This window comes from Lytechinus variegatus, chromosome 7 (assembly GCF_018143015.1).
Source record: "Lytechinus variegatus isolate NC3 chromosome 7, Lvar_3.0, whole genome shotgun sequence".
NCBI lineage: Eukaryota > Metazoa > Echinodermata > Echinoidea > Temnopleuroida > Toxopneustidae > Lytechinus > Lytechinus variegatus.
Genome location: NC_054746.1, coordinates 8,909,110 through 8,932,477, shown reverse-complemented (window position 1 = coordinate 8,932,477; position 23,368 = coordinate 8,909,110). Strand labels below are relative to the sequence as shown.

Genomic DNA, 23,368 nt, shown 5'->3' with positions numbered 1-23,368 from the left:
ACGTATTTTTGTCGATACAGATAAATACAGTATATAGTAATATCGGTCAACAGGTCTTTATCAAATTATATCTTAAACAAAAAGTCTGACATAAATTCTAATTTTGAAAAAAAAAAAATTACCAGCTGCGCTGACAACCGCCGTTGTCAATATCATGGACATCGACATGGACTTGCTTGGGTTTGAGTGTCATTTTTATAGTCACCTCATACTGTATCTCTCCATTCTCCAAACAATTTGATATGCTGCTTCAGGATCCATTTGCATGATATATCGTCATTTGTAGAAAGGAGAACTTACAATGGATGACAATAATATCAGCGAAACGCTGTTTTCTCTCGAGTTGGCGGTCAACTCTTTGCGAATAGACCCACGAACTGTAATTTGTCGCATGCCCGCTGTCGCTTTTCGACTTTTGGATTTCCCATCAATAATGGTTGAGCAGTTAGATGAGACAGAAGCAAGACTTCTGAAGAGTGCTATACATACTTCATGGGAGTATGAAGAAAATATTCCACCTCAACTTGACGAACTTAAAACTCGACATGGTAACCACGAATTCAAGAAGGGCAAGTCTTCTCTTTACAAGTACAGATTGAGCTCGCTTGTTTCTCACCTTGACAATACACCTCTCTACATAATGATTGTTGATGTTTGGAATAACACCCCTAAATTGGTCGCCCATTGCAATGTATCATTGAAAGAAGTCGTGCATAGAATTAAAAAAGATGTCTCGGACTTTGGAGTCTCTGTACCCTCTGTTCACGGCATCCAAGGGAAATTTCCGCTTGTTAATCTCATGGGAACTGAGATTGGGTGGATATCTTTGGGGATTCGTCTCCTCAGCCTTGGTGGAAATCTCATTCCTCACATTGCAGATGCATCTCTGATGAAGAACAAGGAAGCCAATTTGACCAAAGATCATGAAGATGCAACTACTGTTCCAAAGACATCAGCTGATCAGCAAGAAAAACCTCAAGTGCAAGGTTCAACCCCAGTGTATGTTCCATCAAGTAGACCTGCGTGTGAGCACTGTGATCATCAAAGGAATGAAGATTTACTTAATGGAGCTGTCAAAGTGGACTTGGCATGTCAGACAATAGAGGGCACAGATGAAGGGACCAGGGCAGACATGGCTCCCTCAACAAAGATCAAGAAAAGACCAATGTTGACATCTTCCGGGGTGTCTTCAGATAACATTCCAAGAGAAGATGGAGGAGAAATCACTATACCTGCATTTGGAAATAATGACCTGTGTATCACCAATATACACGTTCCTCCACCTCTGATATACAGTTCAGAAAATGATGTCAAATCCAAAGCAACTGATGGCAGAAGACAAAGGGTACCACAACAAAACTTTAAGCACCAGAGTTTCCCCAGTCCTCTTGGGAACAGGAGAAATGCAACCACCCAAGAAAGTTGTTCTTCTGCATTCTCATCTGATATGGACAATAAAAAAGAACTTGAAGTTCAGTATGTGATACATCCTCCAGAGTATAACTCCTCACCAAATGTCCGAAAAATCTTGAGAAACAAAAGGAAAAAGAAGTCTATTGAGGAGCCTGTGGATGTTGACCCAAGCTTGCATTTCAATCCTCAAAGGGTGAAAGAACCCACGAGACCTGAAAGTGAAATTAAAGGAAAGGACATATCTGATAGAGTGGAGGATCTCCAAAAACTCCCCATTCTTCAGGCACTTCTAAGGGAATTGAGTATTTTGAACAGAATTGGAACTGACAAGTCCAAAGACTCCAAACCAATGTTTGTCAAAGAAGATCTTGAATCTCAGAAGAGTTCTTCAAAACATTTTGTAGATCAGAGAACTAGTGGAAGGAAAAGCGAATTTCATGTTATTGAGAATGAGCCAAAAGTTGTTCCTGCAGCCCAGAAAAGTTATCGTCATAAACATAGAGAATGTGCCAAGCCTCCAGAAGGAGTACCAGCTTCAAAGAGTTTTTTAAGACAACAGCCTCGATATGGCAAGCATCGTAAAGGAAACAAGCTGAAATTCAAAATGACCAACTCCCAAAAGCTTCGCATCCAGAAACACAATCCAGAAGCGTTCAGGCAGTTGGAAGAAGAGGAGAGAATTGCAGAAATTGAATTTCAAATGCAGGCTGCTGCTCGGATGCACAAGGAGAGCAAGCGGAGGCCAGCAGCTCCTCATCCATCAGAAGATGTGTTACTTTCACTGGATGCTAATATTTCTACAGAGATTGCCAAGCATTGTGAACAGGGCCAGTCAGACAATGAAGATAGCAATACCATCTTCAAAAGAGGAATGGGTACGATAAAGTTTATACCTGCATAAGTGTGCATGATAAATTTAGTTGACCTTCCAAAAGTCAGGTATATTCACCTAAGTCAAAAGCAATTTTTTTATGTATAGAAATATATTCCAGGTACATACCTCTTCTATCAAAGTTTAACTGATCTCTGTGATCCAAAACTGTATTTGACTTGGGCAAAGTTATCTGTAGTTTATTTGTTGCATTGCTATCCACTGTGTCAAGTTGTTTCTGATTCAGATAAATTTACATTCATATTGATCAGTTATAGTACAATCTAAAACATGAGATTTTCCTTACCTTTATTTCTAGTAGAATTAAAAAAAAAACGTTTTACCTCTATATTATTTTTTTAACAGAAACTTTCAAGATTCCTACATCCGACATTGTTGATGATGATATGGATCAACCACTTGATAGCAGAGATGCTGCAAACAGTGTTGCTGAAAAGGGTAAAATGCTACAAATTATTTGGATTTCCAGCAAACCAATATTGCTATCATTTTTTTTTTTTTTTTTTTTGGGGGGGACTGCAAACTGTACTTCTATTAAGGCACTTCTCATATTATGGTACATGTATGCCTGTGCATGAAAAATGAAACTGTACAGAATGTTGGGACATAAATGCATAATTTCTGTACTGGTAAATCATGTTTTTGTTTATGTACATTCGTATATTGAAAGGTCTGACTCATTTTACTAAACAAAAATAAAACAAAGTAATGCTCAATTTTTCCTTATGTAGGCCTAATTTGGCATGTTCATATTTGACATTTTGGCAGGAATGATAGCTGATGAAATTTAAATCTTATATGGTTTGCTCATGAATTATTCGACGTTTGAAACCTTAAGTTAATTAAGTGATTACAGCCAGTACCACTGTCATACTAAATGTATTTAATTTGCCAATTGACTTTTGTTGCAGATGCCAGTGATAGTGAAAAAAGTGCACGTAGCATCAGTGTTCACTTGCCAACTGCTCTAGTACAGAATGATGATGAGGAGGAGGAGAATTCATCTGAAGACGAGAGTCAAGAGGAAGGTCCAAAGCACCTGTCTGTCCCTGGGTTTCCAGAAGGTCCACAGGAAGATGAAAGGCCACTGGAACCTGTGACACCTATTCAACCATACTCTGATGACTTTGAAGATTCTTACAGATGTGTATCAACAGGTGAACAGGAGCTCGCCAACATTCAGTCGTCCATTGCTTCAGAGACATCCAGCGTCCGACAGGATTATCCTGCTACGGACTCTGATCATTCCAACAGCGGCAGTTACAAGACGGCAGAATCTGTACCTTCGGTCAGAAGTCCTGGAGCCGTTACTAGTCAGCCATCCAAGGTAGCGAATCCAGCAGATGTTGTGAACCCGCCTTCAAAGTCAAGCAGTAGCAGCACAAGTTCCAAGTATCCTCCCAGTGTTCTGAGCATCCCTCAACCACAGATGTCAGCCAACTCTCCCATTCCTCTTGCCAGGCGATCAGTGGCAAAATCTACAATCTCCAGTCAGCCTCCACAGCCAAAACCCAGGCTCTCTTTGGATCATTCCAGCTCTCTATCCAACGTTTCTGTCCTAGTCCCAGAATTATCGAACACATTTGAGAGCTCGGAGGTTAATACATTTGAAGGTAAGCCAGAAGTAAGTGATGGGGAGGGACAGGATAATGTGTATTCAGATGACTTTTATAGTGATGACTAGCTTGCCTGATGTTGGATTGTAAATGGATGAATACACTAATTCTGGTATCTAGCAGCAAATACAATTAAATATTTGGGTACCTGCTTTTAGGTGGTCACTAGGCTTATTCAGGTTTAATCTAAGAGTTTTTTCATTTGTTTTTTTAGCTTCTGGTGGATGCTTCATAAAGCAGTTAGTCAGTTGTGTTTTATGTTGCAGTCACATTTTCCCTACGGCAGCTTATGGTTAGTCAAAAACAGTCGTTTTTATTATTTTTATTGTACCTTCTGATAAAGTAAAGTCCACCGACTGGTGTATTGTCGTACTATATTTGGCAGGTCTGGTGTGGAGTATGTACAGTGCCATTTTAAAATATACTAATAAGCTTCATATAGGTGGTTTGAATAAAACTGCTGTTTTCGACTCGCAGTAGGGGAAATGTGACTGCGTCATTAATTCAAAGACTATTGGCGACTTATACTTGGGAGATAATATCACCATCAATGACAATTTGGGATATTATGGTTCATTTACCAATAGAAACAGTCACCAGTCATTCAAAAAGTCATACTCACAAACAGCTTTATGAGAGAAACGAATCGGGAAAATGGACTGCCAAAATTGTAATTATCCTTTCTGCATTAGACAGGGGGCTGTACCTTTGAAACGATAACAATTTGGATTTTGCTGCAGGAGTATTATTTTTCAACAGATGGTTGGAAGGAGGTGGGAGCACATGTCATCCATTAGTGAATATAATTTTCTTTAATGTGTATTATGTGCCTATTATTTTTATGGTTTTTGATAATCACTTTGGTAGAAACAAAATATATTTTGTATATAAGTGATACAAGTGCAAAAGTTTATTTTCTTTTTCTCCTTGAAGACCCTTGTCATCTTAGTTGTTTATGGGACAAGAATATGTAGCATACATGTATGCCACTTTTAAATACTAGATGTATGTTTTTTTATTTATTAAATCCTAACTTATGCATGTACACAACTAAAAACAATGGAAAACCAACAAATGAAACAACAGTCAATGGTTCTTTTCCTTAAACTTCTTTTATTTTTGAAATATCACTCAACATCCAATACATCCAACCCAAAACACAAAATGTTGGCAGATGTCACACCAATCAAAGTGAAAATATAACAATACTATTTATAATATATTTGGCTGGTGAATGATCTTTCACCAGCTTTTATAAGTCATATATTTTTATTATATTTTAATACGAGTTGAAGCTTTCTATAGCAAGTCAATAAAAGAGATTGTTATGCCGATTGTTGGCACAATCTTGCATTCAAATCTGGCCAGTGGCTACATGTAAACTCATACTGCATCTTGTTATACATGCAGATTCAACTCCTTGTGAGCTTGATCTGTTGAAAAGACAATTTCATTTACTTAATATTCAAAAATTAAAGTTTAAAATAATTGTTTGTAAGATGCATCAAAAACTGCTGTTAGTATTTCTCCAAGATATTGAGTAAAAATTTAAACAATGCAAAACATGAAAGTTTTGAGCTCTATTCATGAAAGAACGAGCTTAACTGCAATTTGTTGCTCCATGAGCAACTTACCATTGACCTTCTGTGCTCTAGGGTCCCATCTTACAAAGAGTTACGATTGATCCAATCGATTGTAACTATGGAAATCCATCCATGTCATAATTTTTTTCTCCAGAAAATTTGCATTATGTCTTTTGTAAACAAAGGAGAACACACAAAATTGTCAAGAAATCAATGAATTTATGGATGTACATTTATATCTAGAAATCTTATATGTAGATGGTGCTGGCTTTCCATAGTTGTGATTGATAGGATCAAGCAAAATGAGTTGATGGTTTAGAAAATATTGCAGCATTATCTATTTATGACGTGTCATTCTGGTGTAAGCAGGTATGTATTTTGTTATTTCAATAATAGAGTGTCAATTTTCTAAGACTGGTACTTGACAGCTCAAATCTATGTAAATAAAAGTGATAAATCTGAAGAGTGGTTCTGTTGCTCCTCATACGGTATGTGTATAAAAAAACAAGCTATTTAAAATAGTTTAATCTATAAACCTTTTTATCTGTTTTGATCAAGAAAATATATTGTAAATTGTACTCATAATTTGCACTTGAAATGAACATGGGTGAAATAATCTTACTTTGCCCAAAATTTTACCCACCATTAGTTCATAGAAAAGTGTTCAAATATCGAGCTTGTTTCAAAATCCTCATAATAGAAAATATATGAGTAACCATTAGACTTCTTGGATCACTGACATCTATGAAAGAAAACTAGGTCTTTTCATAATGAAATGTAAATCATATCTTGTATGTATCTTTTATCTGATCTTTCTATAACCCTTCTTAATTTTGCCTTGATCATAAAGGCACAAGTTGACTTTCAGAGTCAAGTTTCAAAAATAGATATTATTTTTTTCTTTTCTGTTAATATCTTGTTTTGCCTCACAATTCAACACATCAAAATTGCCTATCATTTACATCCACATGTACACATCCATGATTCATGTATAAATGTATGTACAATAAATTTGCATGCAAGAATTAACCTAAATTTAAAATAAAGCTTTTAATAAAAATGATTCTCACATTCAACGAAAAAAAAGCTTTGATGTTTGCAGCAATTATTACAGACTTCTTTATGGAGACGACACATGATTATTGCAGTTAACTAGGAGTCATTTCATAAAGCTGTTTGTGATGTTATGTGTGACTTTACAAACAACTGCATGTTCTTTCTCATTTATTACATTTTAAATGAGTTGAAGGCTAAGTGTATTATTTGACAATTTGATTAGGGCTAACAGGAAATTCATTGTCACTTTGTTACATACCACTCTAAATTTGGAGTTCTCATTTAGCAAAAGAACATGTACCTGTCATTTGTAAGGTTATGAATAACTTTTCAGACACCTTTATGAAGCAGCCCCTAATCTGGCAATCAGAAAATGTAAAAATTTAAAAGAAGATAATTACTGCAAGACAGATAGCTGGAAGAAAAAAAAACACATGGGAATTATGTGCATTCTCAGCCTCTTGGGGACTTTTCATTATCTTTTGAAAAGAAATTAGAAGTCATCAATCAATACTTGAAAAAAAATCACTTTGTTTACTTACATGTACTGGTAATTGGCCATCCTCGGGTTTGACCTGTTTACATATCACTCTAAAAATGACACACTACTAATGTAAATTACTCTTTGCCTTCGATGTGGAGTTTGAAAATCAGTACCCTGTTATCTGATTTAGCTTTTTTTTTCTCCAAAGCAGTTAATGATGTAGAAAATCAAACTTACAGCAGTGAAGTACAACAACAAAAAAAGGAAGGAAGGCATATTCAGGTAGAGATATCACCCTGTGTGCCAGTACAAGATATGGAATGTAAATTGCCACATTGTAATCATAAATGATCGACATGGTACTTGTATGTTTATGATATCCTAATCCCACTCTAATCCTAATACTGAAAAATTATAAAAATGTTAATCTGAGGTACAAAGGGACAACTAGGTAATTCAAGATGAATGACGCAACACATACTGAATCATTTCAAAGATGTGAGTTAGAAGAAGATGCATCGTATCAAAATATGCATCAATGAAATTGGAATGACCTTTCATAAAATCACTTTTGGATTTTTATAAAATTACAGACATGTATTACTTTGTAAGTACTGTGGTTGTTTTTTTTTCTACTAAAAAGATCACTGTACCCTGCATAATTATTTCATGACATTTCTGACGAAAGGATTTTAGAAATGCATGTACTAATGTACATGTACAACAGTTACACAAAAGTTAAGGCAATTCTCACACGAGTCTTCTGATAACGTTTCACAATGATGCCACAAAGGCAAGTCTTATCTACCAGGATTTCGGGAAAACCGCTATGATTTTTAATTTTTAAAAAGGAACAAAGAAATTAATATACAAAACTACCCACAAGATGCAGCTCAATGTTTTCCTCTACAAGTTCAATTGAAGCAAAGTTTACTGCACTCCAATGCTCTGCATTTCTCTTTAGATCAACCACTATGCTCTATGCTACAATACATCACAAATATCATTTGAAATAAAAGAGACAAGTGTTTTTTAATCATAAACTTTACAAAGGGTATGAGGCAGAAAATGTGACACCTGACACAGAGACATAATTTTTGGTGCTGATAATATATAAAAATAATCATCATGAAATATCAAATATGAATAGAGCATGAACATATGACACACATAAAAGCTGTCATTTCAAATTCCAATATGGCCATCAAACATATTGGATATTTTGATTATTGGGACTGAGAAAGTATGTCTAGTGTCATACTGCAAAGAGTAAATGTCAAAATACTGACAAACTACTTAATGTTGTGAACTAGACGGTTCTTGAATATCAATTATAATGTTATTAAATATGTATCTACATTAACTGTACATTACATAACAGAAATAAATGGTAATTCACTTTTAATACATGAACATTTACATGTAAATTACCTTCAAACTCGTATAAAGAATGTAAACATATTTCAAACAAAAGAGAAATCATAAACATTCAAGAGAGAAATGATACTGATAAACTAAATGACACTAAACCTTACGGAAGAACAAAAAACATTTCGAAATTATTGTTTTCTTTTTCTACATCACAAGCAAGGTGATATCCCAACTCCTAACACCCTTTTCGCTGATACGGCGCAGAGTCGGAAGAGCTCGTCAGAGTTGGCCACAAAACACATTGAACACAACAGAATATGTGCACAGATAGCATGATACTCCATAGACGTAGCCACGGGGGAGTGAATACAATTGTGCTCTCTCTTGGCCACACACACACACAGGACAGCGGGGCACCTTGAGCCTGATGCTCAACACACATTGGTCTTATCCCAAGATAGAGCATGGCTACATCCTTGGTAGTAAGCACACAGAACAGAGGGGGCGGCGGCGGCGTTGCTATCTTCTGTCGGAAGTTTCCACTAGCCATCGGCAGGTGCGATGACGCGTTGCCGTCTATAAAGAAACGACCCACGGGAAGAAGAGGGAGAACTGGATGCCACAGAAGATACCTAGGATTAGGAAGAAGACCATCATGGAGGCTGCCTTTCCTGCCCAGTTTGGATTAGATACCATCCTGTGCAAACACAAGTGAGAGAGAAAGGAGGGTATTGTTTTAAAATTATACTTTACTCCAACATACCTAATTCAAACCTGCTGAGTTGATTTACATGTAATAGCTTTGGAAAAAATCCAACTCGCATCACTTAAATGAGATATCCACGAAACCTATCATGCAACTCATAAACTATTTTTGTTTTATGTTTGAAATAATCATCACTCAATGATATCTAATTAAAAACAAAAAATATGTGGACTGACAGATAGGGTCTTCTAAAAGAAATATTCATCCATACAATCGTGCATGAAAAATCCAAACTTATCACCTACTGAACCAATATATACCTGTTATACCAAAGTTTATTAGTCAAGTAGTTCAAGACTGTTATCTCAAGAAAATATAAGCAGATGGCTCAAAAACCAAACCCTCAGATGCACTCGATCTTCTATAGAAAGAGGCATAATGAACTAAGTCTGACCAAACACAAAAATGAAAAAAAAATCAATTTGATTATTAGTCATGGGATTTACATGAATAAAACAAATTATGTTCAAATCTTACTTTGGTCCATCCATCATGATGACGGTCTTGAGGCAACCATAAGATACAATTTAGATTTACACGAATAAAGCAAATAATGTTCAAATCTTACTTTGGTCCATCCATCATGATGACAGTTTTCAGGTAACCATTAGATACAGACATGATCACTACCAGGAAAGCATAGGCGTAGTCATTGTTGATAAGCACAGGAATAGAACGGAGTTCAGGACGGTAGTTACAGAATATGAAGATTGGGAAGAACAGCAGACGACTAGTAACCAGCAACCATGTGTAATTGGCATATTTCTGGAGGAAAAAAAGATTATGAAATGATATTAAAAGCACTAAATCAAAATTATCAAGCAAATTAGAAACAGCAAATGACAAAAAAAAATCCAATCAGTCTATTAAAAAATGTACTCTCTTTTACTTCTCAACCATAAAGTCAAAAATGTTATTAGTCTATTTAAATTAAATCCTATCAAATACCATCAAAAGACCTTGAAATCCCATATTTGTGTCTTTTCAACCACAAAGTTAAAAGATGATGCCATAATGTGCTATAGATCCAAAGATGAGTAACCCCATCAATCTTTTTGACTTGTAAAAGGTTAGACTGAAAAGATGTTCATAATTATTTCATGTTTTGCGTAATCTGGTTGGGAAAAAAATCAGTGATTACTGGACTTACAGATATCACTACATGAATAAATGAAAGTCGTTTACTTTTGTATTGGATAATAAAATATCCTGAGAATGTTGCAAGAAATTTATTTGCAGTCTATTACAATACCGGTAGTTATAAATTTGAAATTGATTTACGCTTTCTTTTGCAAGAAGTAGACCATAAATCTTCAGGATGTTGCAATGAAAGTAGGCCTACTTACATTTGAATGCAAATTTGATTTCAAATTTACGATCAAAATAAAATTTCAAACATACACTGTATCAGCTCAATTCATACTTTCTTCTGAAAGAATCAAAGCAGCAGTCACTTGTAAATTTGTAAATCAATTTCATCGGCTAGCAACTGATTTCAAGTTCCTTGCAACACTTTCATAGTTAATTTGTGTCTTTTATATGATTCAGAGTTTTCAGACTTTCCAAATAATAATACATGAAGTATAAATGAAAAACAGTGGATAACTTGCTAGTCACTATAAGCTAGCACAAGAAATCACTAAAAAGCATCTGATATATACAGGGGCGGATCCTGCATTTACTAAAAAGGGGAGGGTGTCATTAAATGATTACTATAAAAAAAAAGTCGCTACCATCGGAAGCACGCTCCCCATCTAACATAAAAAAAGGAGGTCCAATGTCACCACGAACGGAGGCACATTCCCCCTGACATTTTGACAGGCCAAAATAATTGTGACAATGATAAACATAAATAATTAAGCTTACCCATCGGATCCAGGCGGGCAGGACGCTGCCGAAGAAGTCACCGAGGTTAAAGGTGAAGAAGCAGCAGAGAGGGATGAAATAAACCTGCTTGAAGTAGGACGGATCCTCGTCAACAGATGGTATATCAACCAATACCGCCGGGAAGATCGCCAGGGTCACGAAAAATAACAGCCAGATGTTTAACACTTGCATCTTGATCTACAAAGGAAAATACAAACATTCGCTTACAGACGGACGTCACAATTGAAGAGGCATTTCAAAGCCAGACGCAGAGCAAATAAATCATGTGGTCCAAAGGACTCGTAATAGTGGCCAGACAACCGGTTGGTTTTCAAGTTAAAAAAACAAACATTTTCTCCCGCTGTGTACAAAGGTTATTAAAATAAGTGAGTACTACGAACTGTCACATAAAATTTACATCAGTATGAAATATGACGAATATCACAAATTTAATCATCTTAGAATTCGAGATTTATGTAATCAAGTATTATGGCATGATGACCTCGACATATTTTTTTCCAGAGCTCTCCTCTGAATTTAGAAGGTTACACCAAGGAAATACGAATTCACTGGAAGGGATTAAAACTCATTATTTTTTACGCCACGCTAATATCCAGATTTTTTAATAATTACCAGGGTCTCGTTCACATCCTTTGTGGATGTTTCATAAAGCTTTCTTTTGGTAAATGGTATGCATCATAGGCGATGGTTTAGCGTTTAATAAAGGGTCACCAGTCGTTCTTAAAGTCGCTCTCAACTTACGAATAGCTTTATGAAACGGCCCCCAGGTACCCGAGATCGATCTCAAGTTGATATTGATTTCACAAATATTAGCTTACCTTCTACTTTCTAAAAATGCAGCTGTTATGAAATGCAATATCAAATTAATTTTGCGCTTGATTTCTCACCCCGGCTTTTCAATCTATCAACACAGAAAGATCGTATATTAGGCCGATTGTATTTTTGATGTGCCACAAAGCCCTAAAACGCGTGCCCATTTTAAATGATTGGTTCTATATATAACGGGATTTGCATTATATAAACGATAAAAAGAAAAATCATACAGAATATTGAGTAGCGATTTCCGATTAAAATACGTAAATGAACGAGTTCATGATTTTTTTTTTTTTTTTGGGGGGGGGGGCAAAATATCAGATCCGAGTCGCACGTGTGAACGAACTCTTAAAAAAAATGGTTCGTGTGGGAATATTGAGCAACAGAATTTGCAAAAAATTGAATTCCATTTTCATGGCCGGTGTACATCCTTCCGTAATATTTTCCACGGAACTGCTTTGATTTATAGTATATCCCTTACTTATATGGAGAACTTTGCTATAACATGAGGATAACAAAAATTGCGGCAGCAACGGCACCCACTTTCCCATATAACTCAAATCCTTGTCATTTTTCTTCAGCATATAGGACAACTGTTGCGTCATACCAATCATTGTACTTTCAAGCATGTAATTAGTATTTTCATTAACCTAACATCCTTGATTATGAAGGTTAAGGTACTCTGTAACGATGTTTATAAGCTGATAGCTGAATGTGTCATGAAAGAATCGGTAGCCTAAAATGACAAGTAAAATATCACGACTGTTTATATAACCTGTGAATCTCCTTTTAATAGGAAATTTATTTTGAACTGTTTCTTCCGATGAGTTTCCCAATCGGTGCTCCTATAGTCTCTTATCTTTTCCCAATAGATAATTGATCCAATCCGAAATGGTTTCTTCAGTGTTTGTACTATGCCCTGCACAATAAATGCGCCACGCCCGAAGTTGACTACAGTCTGTTTGAGATCCACATTTTCAATCCTTAATTTAGTCTGTAAAATAATTGTAATATTAGTCAGAACAAAGTCTGATACACATTTATTGGACAGCGTAAAAGCCTTGAGCGGCGAGTACTTTAAAAGTGCAAACATCCTTTAGCTTTCAATCCTGTTGCGAGTTGCGTTTCCTTTAACACATGGTTGGACCCTTTAACATAATACACCTGTCAGCGATTCTGGGTTAGACGAGGTGTTTGAACCGACATTGCACTCATATTCATAAGTCGTAAAACAGGTTGATACATATTTTCTATATTTTACAAGGCTGATGCATACGAAATGACAGCAGACAAGTTGCGATGCGATAAATCTCACGACATCGGACATAGACCTCATGAACTCTTCCCCTCCAAATTTTCCCTTCAAACGGTAGCCTAGGGCTATATAAATGTGACATTGTGAAAATGATTTTACATTTACTGCAATCGGTTAGCCTTATTTACACATTTAATACCGGTAATTATATTTTCTGATATATCCCTATTATTATTTCATTTTAAATCATGGTATTTTGCTTCCACTCGGAACAATTGGTTTTCAAAGAACTTAAGCTGATAAGGAAAACAAATGATATCTCGGCGAATTGTTTCCAATTATGGATTACTTGTAAATATTTTGATTGATTTGAGATTGATTTTATACCAATAAATACATAAATATAAAAAAAGTCCGAAGTGCGTCCCGTCTTCGTATTATCCCTAATCATTGTATTTCCGTCAATCCATTTGTATCTTTCAAAATGGTCAGGAAACGTTTATTTCAGCATACCTTTATGCTCCTCATTGCGTAAATATCATGTAAATTAAATTTCATGGCAAAAATTATGTGCACGCCGCGTTCACATCCAATCTATACTACCATCAGATTGACAAAGACAAATATTCGCACTCTCACGGGATTCAGACACATGTACTCACGTACATTGCCACCATCTTCCAGCGCGCCAAAAAAAAAGAACTTCCAACACTCACTGATCACTTCTAGAGAGAGTTCCAACGACGTTTTTTTTTGTCCGACAAGTTGTCACATGTGACATCTTTCCTTGATTCTAATTGGCTGAGAAGCACTGTATATTACTATGGTGACAGTCTGATAAAACAGGACCTGTCGGATAAAACGTCCGACAAGCACTTTCATGAAACACCCCCAGATATAAATACGTACAAACACAGTAATTTACATGTATATAAAAATAACAAATACATTAATGTAACCATGAAAAATAACATTTTGAATTTCATCATCTTTCAAAAAAAACTAAGAAATGTCTCGATTTTTTTCTGATTATCTCTTTCTCTCTTTCTGTGAATATTTACCTGTTTGAATATCGTCCAGAGAGGAGGTCTGCTATTAACTTGATCCTCAGCGGCTTCAGCTTCTTTGTTATCAGTAACCATACTAACCATACCCATGTAGTACTTTATTATCGGCTGTAAGGAAATGATGGGTGACAAAATCACGTCAAAATCAAAACATAGATCATGCAAAGTTGCACGTTACTTGGACTTAAATCTTGTAAACACAACCGTAGTACATTATAATATTGATAAAGCATCACAACAATGATGTACCTTTTGAGCGTGATCAAGTCGAGAGTCTGCCTTTGATAGTTTCATAGATTTATATAATTCTAAAGATACTAGTTTAAGATGGCAATGTGCTTCACCTTATTCAAAACACATTTGAATGCCCGTCACAATTTTATATAAAGCGGCTCATTCCACCCAGGATTTAAAACTTTGTCCACGACAAAACTTATGGAGCCCTTCTTGTAATCCTCTACTTAAAGATGGTTGATTTTTACACTTCTAAAGACGTCAGCAAAATTTGAAACACCACATCTCTTTAATCTGTCTTTATACATCATCATATCATCACAATATGAAAAGGAACTGTCATGATCGATACAAATGCTATGCTACCAAGGTTATTGTAACGATGGAGATGATAATTATGCTCAGGTCATCGGACAGGTGGAATATCGGCCAAACTCTTACCAGTTTAAAAAGCATGACGAACGTGAGTAAGCAGACGAGTAGAACCAACACAGCACAACAAAAGTATCCGATAGCCGCACTGCGGAGACTTCCGGCAACTGAATAATAGAACCAAGGAGATATATATATTAAATATTGAAAGACAGATTCAGCTGGAACATATCATAGAAAAATGAGTAACGACGTAAACAAGTTTCATTTACGAATTCAATTATATGAAATGAACAAATATGCGGTATACACACCCCCGGTACATACCTGTAAATAATGTTTGTGATAACGCACATTTTTGATTGGGTGTATGACTTGGTGATATTAAAATCATTCAAAAACATTTTTTTATCGAGCCAATCGGTCTTTATTGGTGGAGATTTCAACAAATAAATGACAAGAAAAATGCTTCAATAATATGCGAGGGAAAGTCCAGAATCAAAGTTCCCCAAAGGGCGATTCCATGCTGTGTCGTACGGGACACCATTTCACATCTTCTTGACATGAAAAACAAATATTTTCTTGATGGATGGTGATCCTTAAGTACTTATGATCCTCAAGTACTTATGCCCGTGAGCAAAGCATTTAATCTACAATGCTCTTTTATCTTGCTTTATAATAAATGGAAATGCTAAATGCATTATTGGTAACTAGGTGTGGACCTGTTTAAAAAAAAAGTAGGGCCTACATGTAATATCAAGAGGGGGAAAATGAACCAAGAATTAATTGAATCGATTACGTAACCTCAACAATTGAAGTAAAGTAGTAACATGTCGTAAGGGATAATAACAGAAAAAAAGAGAGAAAAACGAAAAAATCAGGGGACTGACCAAAAGTACAATTGCCTGTTAGCTCTCCGATATTACGTAACATCAATTGATAACAACCTATGCATGTGAAGCATTAAAGTTATACTTACATGTTATCGACATGATTGACAAAACGGCAACAAACGTTCCCCCGATCCCCTAGAAGGATAAAAAAATACGAAGGATGAACTCGTAAATTAACAAATTGAGGTCAGTGGCTTTACAAATTAATGTCGGGGCGTACTATGCCATTTGAATTTAAACGAGATTCTAATTCAATACACAGAATGTCGGAGAAGTTTGAATTTAATGTTCAAGTTTAAATAGCTTTTTCCATTTAACATCGCTAACAACATTTTCTAACAAAGTATAATAATAACAGAGAAATGGTTTTGAAGGTACCATCATAAGACAAACTCGCGCTGAAAAATACTTTGTGGGCATTATAAAGTTTAAAAAAGAGCAAACCTTTGATTTTATGCATCAATTTAGCTAAATTACTCTATGAGACTTTTCAGAAAATTTGATTTGGACTTTAAAGGGAATTTTAATTATAATGTCGACTTTGAAATGTAAATTTTTCATTCATCTTCAATCAATTTCTCTGAAAAATTTATTTGTCTTCAAAGAGTGTTATCTAATATTTCTGCCAAAAAATTTAGTTGTATGAAAAGTAATGGAAGCTGAGCTATTGGTTCTGAAAACTCGCACGCATTGTTTCCATCATGAAATTCGAAACGTTTAGACATTCATGGTTATGTACTTCTTATATTCTTTAATATATTTTGTTTTAAATCGATTCAACAGAAAATTGAAATATTTAGGAAAGGCTATGGCTATGTTATCTACGGTAAACATATGTTGAAAATAACCAAGAAAAATACCCTTATTGTGGTAATTTAAAGAAGCAAAAAAATAAGCTTGTCCCTTTAACTTCTGTATGTTTCCCGATATTAACAGCAGAGATAGTTCACCTGCTATTCGCTAATCCTGAGTCATTGAACGGCTTATTACATTTAACCGCGGAAACAGCCATCAACTAATATGGTTATAATCACCTGTCCGACAATATAGCTTTGAGTGTATCCTTCAGGGAGCTTGGCAGCAAACGCGTACATCCCAGATTGATAAACAGCAGAGGCAGCTAAAAATAAAATTAATTCAGATTAAAAAAATAATAAAATATAAATGGCCATAGTTGTAAAGGTACAAAGTAGGAAAACTGTCTCTTTTTTTTTCTATCGAGGACTAGAAATGAATCATAGAGATATATACTAATAACGGAATTAGTATACATCTCTATGAAATGGAAATATCTGAAAAATAGAATGTCAAAGTTTAACAATATTTTGTGAAAAACAGTTATATGCACGCCGTAATAAGTGACCTGGGGCCCCGTTGCAGAAAAGTTACTATTAAGGTAACTGTGTCATGCAATGTTAACTTGCATGGAATCCTTGATTCTGATTGGTTGATGATCATCATTACCATGGTAGTTACCATTGGATGACAAAGTCATCGTAATAGAGACTTTTATGCAACAGGGCCCTGATGACGTCATGTCTCCCTCTTTCACTTTTATTTTATTACTGGGGTATACATGAAATAATTTCATTTTTTCATATGTGTGTATTGGTGATTGGTGGAGATTTTTTTTACCTGATTGCTAAGAAAGCATGAATGCTTGTAAGCAAACAACCAGAGGACCGACGGCTTGAGGTCCTCTCCGAAGGACCTGGCACTGAGGATTAATGCCTTACCAAAGGGCACTAGCGCACCAAGTGGGAATCGAACCCGGGTCACCGGAATACGAATCCCCCGCTCTACCGACTGAGCTATCGCGCCTCCCTTTTAATAAAGTAAGTTGCAGCACACTCTAAAAAAATCTTTACCCACTATTGTGTAAAATGGGAACATGCGTGTTTGCTGCGTAAAAAGATACCAAATATTTTGTAAATTTTACACAATGTTGCGTTGACTATTTACCCTTCAATCATGCATTTTGACCAAGTTTGGGGGGGAAAAAAATACCCAACAAACAAAAGCATATTCCCTTTCTACCCAATATTGGATACAATTTTACTCTCTGTGTTATGATTATCTTACACATTACATCAGCAGTCATTACAATTTGTTACATTTTTGGAGGACAAAATTTGAATGAATGCAGTTTAATATGAAGAAATACAAAAGAATAAGTGGGGGATATGACATCATCAACCCCCTCATTGCATATTCACGAGACACAACTGTTTCAACAAAATAGTTCATAACTTTGATATTCCACGTCCGATTTTTATGAAATTTTCAGAATTTTGCTATGTCAGATTTTACTTTGTCTGTTAAAGCTTCTTAGCCTGGAATATCCCTTTAACGTTATTTCCATGAAGTTCCCGAGAATTCTATACAAGATTTAATTGAATAAAATTAATCAACCAAATCAATCCACCCTTTCTCCGTCCTCTGATATTCTATGGACAAAATTAGAAGACGAGTCAACAAAAGCTCTCGTCTACCTTGCGTGCACCGGGAAAATTGCGTTTTAATTAGACATGCATATGCTCGACTGAATTCTTTTATTCAAATTATAGTACTTAGAATTCTCATGAAATGAGAATGTAAAGTCCCCAAATCATTTTCTTCGCATTTACATTAATTCCAACAATCCCCTAAGGAGTGGTCATATCTGGCGTGAGAAGTTCATAATTTTATTTCGAAATCAGTATAATCATGCCCATATAGTTGAATGCTTAACTCAGAAGAGCTTTTCGATTAAATGTTCGACTGATTTTTAATAGTATTTAGAATTCTCATGAAATGAGAATGTAAAGTCCCCAATCATTTTCTTCGCATTTACATTAATTCCAACAATCCCCTAAGAAGTGATCATAACTGGCATGAGAAGTTCTTAATCATTCATTTTATTTCGAAATCAGTATAATTATGCGCAAAGTTATCTCAACTCAGAAGAGCTTTTCGATTATATGTTCGACTGATTTTTAATAGTATTTAGAATTATGAAATGAGAATGTAAAATTCCTAATTATTTTCTTCGCATTGACATTCATTCCAACAACCCCCTGGATTGGCGTGAGAAGTTAATAATTTATTTCAAAATCGGTTTATTCTGTACATACTTGCATGCTTAACTCAGAAGAGCTTTCCAAAATAAGAGATTACAATCTACACACGCAAGTGTTGTTTTTGGGGTTTTTTTGTGGGGGTGGGGTAGAAATTAATCTTTAAAAAAAGGTGAAAATAAAGGGGACGGATTTGTACTTCGATTCTAGGATATGGTAATTTGTCATTTTCATTTGTTTTATCTGAACAATACGGAATACTTGCATGCTCAAATCAGACGAGCTTTTCAAGTCACAACTTCCGTATTGTTCAAACAATAATGTATTTGTGTTGGCACAAGTGAACCGCCCTTTTCAACAATCGCGATAACCCGATTCCACGTTTGATTCCTTTTCTATTCAAATCCAGCGTTTGAGGGTCAATTTACTCACTTTAAGTTCTGCGTCTCAGATAACCAACACAATACAAAATGCTTACATGAACATTGACACCGGGTCAATGTTTCCTGATTGATTAGATTAACCCGATGTGAATGACTGATTAGACTTTTCTGCAGGTAAGGCAAGAGACAGCATAGTTCGAAGAAAGTAGGCCTCCTACACAATCACGCATGCTAACATTATCTTTAAGATGATAGTCAAGTTCCCTTTACTCCAAGCAAAGCCCCCCCCCCCCCACCACCAAAAAAAATTATAATAACAATAATAATAAACAATCAAAAAAAATAAAAGAAAAAAATCCACATAACTTTATCGACCATGCATTAGTCACTTATCCATTTAAGCCTATTTTAACTGGGGTCAATTTGACCCCCTCCCCTACCCGCCTCTTTCTCTAAACGAAAAATTGCGAATGCCGCGTAAACGTGCAATGTCGCAACACAAAGTTTATTCGCAATACTCGTAGAACATTTTTTAAACGATTGACTACAACGTACAATTAATCGTAAAAATCAAGCGAATGTACGATCAATCGCTAACATTAGTTTTACTGGACCAAGGTGAGACTAATTGGTGAGCTTTTTCGTAAAAACTCCCCGAGCTACCTCCGCACCCCGGCATTTCGCGAGGAAAATGATCAAGTTTTATAAACGAACCCAACACAAACATATAGACGTATACAGATATGGAGCTGAACTATTCAAACTTTTCTGAAAACACACATACAGGTATAATGTAAATATTTACACCGCACATTGCCAAGGAACAATGCCAGCTGCCCTATCCAGAACAAATAGGGAGCGTTAAAGCAAAGATAAACTGGTATTGAAAATGACGGATCATGATTCATTCATATTTGCCATATAATGAAAATATGATATCTCACGAACCTAATGTGATTTCGAATTTACATTGGAGATGCACACACACACACGAATACATTACTAGTTCTGTAGTTCACAATAAAAAAAATCCCCCCCCCCCCCCCCCCCCCCATTCTCACTGAAGTCACGTACTACATGATTGGATGTGTAGAGTGATCAGTCGCAGTTACACGAAAGTGCAAAATTTACTTTCAAACAATGAAAGTGAAAACGGGCATGGCATTTGCAATTTCCTCCCATTCAATGGACGTCTTTTGATCGGAAAAAGACGGAAGGTAGGAATGGGCGACTTGGGCTCAACTATATCCTTAACAGCTGATATGCAATGATGTAAAGAACAATCGATTTCATGATCAACAACACTTTCAGAATGATGAACTTTGACCATAAGATTTGGCACGTATCAAAATATTGACGCGATAAGCATTCATAACAATTACAAATTATTTTGTCGATCCATCACAGGCTTCATCTAGATACGAAATTCGGGGGGGGGGTGTAGTTGTTGCAAAGGTTTAACGGAGCTGAAACATGGAGCTACAATTTCTAAATTCCCAACTATAGGTTAATCGATTGTACAATATACCAGTCGACCTACGAATGCTAACCCGAATTCAAATGGACAGAATTCACAAAGATCGGAAAATATTCATACATATTTGGGCGCGGGGCTCTGACATATATAAATGAGCATGATATTGGCATTTAAACATGACTTTAAATCAACATTAAATCTTCGACAAAGCTCCCTCGTTTTCTCCCACGTTTGTCTGAATTGTGTCACACTCCCTTTCCACGACCCGCTCAAGTCCTCAATTTTCTGTATAAAATCTACATTTAATCTACCCTTTTCATCATTTCATATGAAGCCACTGAACCACGTAATCACACACATAATCACTCACAATACAAAATCCCACACCCACATGCATATAGGCACAAACAAAGAGTTTGATTCCAAACCGGCATCGAGTCATGGTCATGCATAACCTAAGTGAACTATTATGAGCTCGCTCAATGTTTTCATAACTATTATCCACTTTCAAATGGACCATGGATATGCTTATCCACGCGAAGAGATGATCCCAAACAAATCAAGTCATGCATCAATTTCATCATCCCATTTACTGTAAACGGTATATATACAATGTGAGAATCGTCGACACTTACCATTAAAAATGATGATTGTCACCATCGTAATTCCGAAGAAAATGTGAGGCCCTAGAAGAAGAGGAAAGATGAGAAATATTAGTAAAGTAGGGTCAAACAAAAGTTGAATGAAAATATAAAATATTCAAGTTTTTTATCTAAGAGTTTAACTCAGAATAGTATACCCCATTCGAAAACATAAACTGGTACACGTATATTCTCATAAACACTTCAAGATAAGGAGAGAAATAAAACGCAGAGTTTTATACAGATCACTTTAAGGAGAAACTTACATGAAAAAGAATCGACGATGGCGAGTATGGTCGTAAGAATAAACATCACAAACATCACAAATAGTCCACCAAACGTTGAAAACCTGGAAGATCTGGAACAAGACAAGGATAATTCTTATTTCTTAAGCGTTTAATTTTTATTTTCATGAAAAAAAAATTGAAATTAAATGTTAATGAATAAATGAGGTATGATTCCAGCGATTCATATAATCATCATACGGGGCGGGACGGTTTTGAAATGAGGGGGGGGGGTGCTAAAACACAATCGGGAAGTCATATTCTATAGATGCGTTTCTGTACCGATTTATTGAAAAGGGTCTGCCCCTGCCCCCCCCCCCCCCCCGTTCCGTTCCGCGGCAAATGTACGTTTTATTTTCTGCATTTACTTGCACATCTGATTCACACTGAAGTATAATATAGGCAATAAATTTATAATTTTTAAAATAGGATACAATTTTTGCTTTAAAAAATATACCATTATTTGACATTATTGGGAACATCTATTTAAGTTGTTTAGCGAATTGCTTTATTTCACGATTTACAACACATCGAGGAATATGTCAGTAAGGATGCCCCAAAACTCATAACCCCGAATATAATTTATTGTTATCTTAAATTTTCTAATTTCATTGTTTTGCATAATTTCTGCTAACCTGATAAATCTAATCAAGTAAAATGTGACCATATGGGCCCACATTAGAGGTGCTATTCTCTCGTGAGGCTTTCTTCAAGGGAGAAGCAGTATATTTTGTTAGACAATCGATACAGATGTTATTGTATTCTTTATTATGCAATAAAATGTACATCTACCATCAATTCAGACTGGGCCCTTGAACGAACAAAACTCGACATTGCAAGGGCTACCCTGTCTAACGGAGATTGCTTAAGATATAAATTGCATCAACAACATTAGTTGCTCGATAGCACTGGCGTAAATCCGGGGGGATGGGGATATATCCCCCCACTTTTCGAGGAGGGGGGATGGCCTGTACAAACATCCCCCCCACTTTTTACTTAAGAAATGAAAAAAAAATCACAAGAGATAATTGTTTTGTTGGTGAAAATTCTTCCTAAAATACCGCTTAACAAATAAAACAATATCATTGGATCATAAAATGCAAATAAAGAGCCAGTTCACCATTTGCAAACGAAATACTTTTGTCCTTATTATAACATTGAAGAGAAACCCCCGTTTCTTCCAATTCATCAATGTTGGGGGTTTTGGGGGGGAGGGAATTAAGATGGAATGTCAAAACATTTTGAATGTAATCTCTAATAAAACCATTAAACCATCATAACTATATCGGAGGGGTATTTACCATATGGACATACAGTAGCATAACTACCGGGGGGCATGGGGGGCACATGCTCCCCCCACCGGCTGACCACCCCCCAAAAAAAAAAAAACGGGGAAAAGGAGACATGAGGGAGAAAGGAAGAGAAACGTAGTGGGAAAGAAGAAAATATAATTCATTATAATGTTATATTATAATCATTTATGTTACATTACATAAGAAACATTTTTATCATAACTTAATGACACATAATTTGCCCAGGGCCTACGTCTTCATTGTTCCTGGTGCTCGCATTGTCTTTTTAACAAGGTATACATGTATAATCCTGTTGTACTAAAACATCACGTTTTCAAGTCAATATAAACCAAATATATTTTCTAGCACTTGAGTTATCATATATTGACATATGTTTCTTTTACATGACTCAAAAAGTGATTGCCCCATGTTAAGGTCTCCGTATATAAACATTTCCTGTCCGTGATTACGTTCGCATTAGTGGATTGGTGAGATATGTCTGCTCTTCGTGAATTCCTAAAATCAGTCCTTAA

At 35.8% G+C, this 23,368-nt stretch overlaps 2 protein-coding genes across 3 annotated transcripts in view; one reads left to right on the top strand and one right to left on the bottom strand.

Moving 5' to 3' along the window:
* The first annotated feature begins 132 nt into the window (after positions 1-132).
* Positions 133-6,540, top strand: LOC121418375 (microtubule-associated protein 10-like). The gene is made up of 3 exons (XM_041612210.1): positions 133-2,288; positions 2,651-2,743; positions 3,217-6,540. The coding sequence occupies exons 1-3, from the start codon at positions 302-304 to the stop codon at positions 3,987-3,989; spliced, it is 2,853 nt and encodes a 950-aa protein (XP_041468144.1). The 5' UTR covers positions 133-301; the 3' UTR covers positions 3,990-6,540.
* A 598-nt stretch (positions 6,541-7,138) lies between these two features.
* LOC121418376 (equilibrative nucleoside transporter 1-like) overlaps positions 7,139-23,368 on the bottom strand; it is a 29,167-nt gene continuing 12,937 nt past the window's right edge. For both annotated transcript variants that reach the window (XM_041612211.1, XM_041612212.1), the window contains exons 5-13: positions 21,526-21,617; positions 21,254-21,304; positions 16,737-16,822; positions 15,789-15,837; positions 14,879-14,976; positions 14,198-14,311; positions 11,048-11,245; positions 9,750-9,946; positions 7,139-9,112 (exon numbers count right to left, since the gene is read on the bottom strand). In XM_041612211.1, coding sequence (XP_041468145.1) covers positions 8,992-9,112; positions 9,750-9,946; positions 11,048-11,245; positions 14,198-14,311; positions 14,879-14,976; positions 15,789-15,837; positions 16,737-16,822; positions 21,254-21,304; positions 21,526-21,617 — 1,006 coding nt within the window. In that variant the 3' untranslated portion in view covers positions 7,139-8,991. The remainder of the gene's footprint in view (positions 9,113-9,749; positions 9,947-11,047; positions 11,246-14,197; positions 14,312-14,878; positions 14,977-15,788; positions 15,838-16,736; positions 16,823-21,253; positions 21,305-21,525; positions 21,618-23,368) is intronic.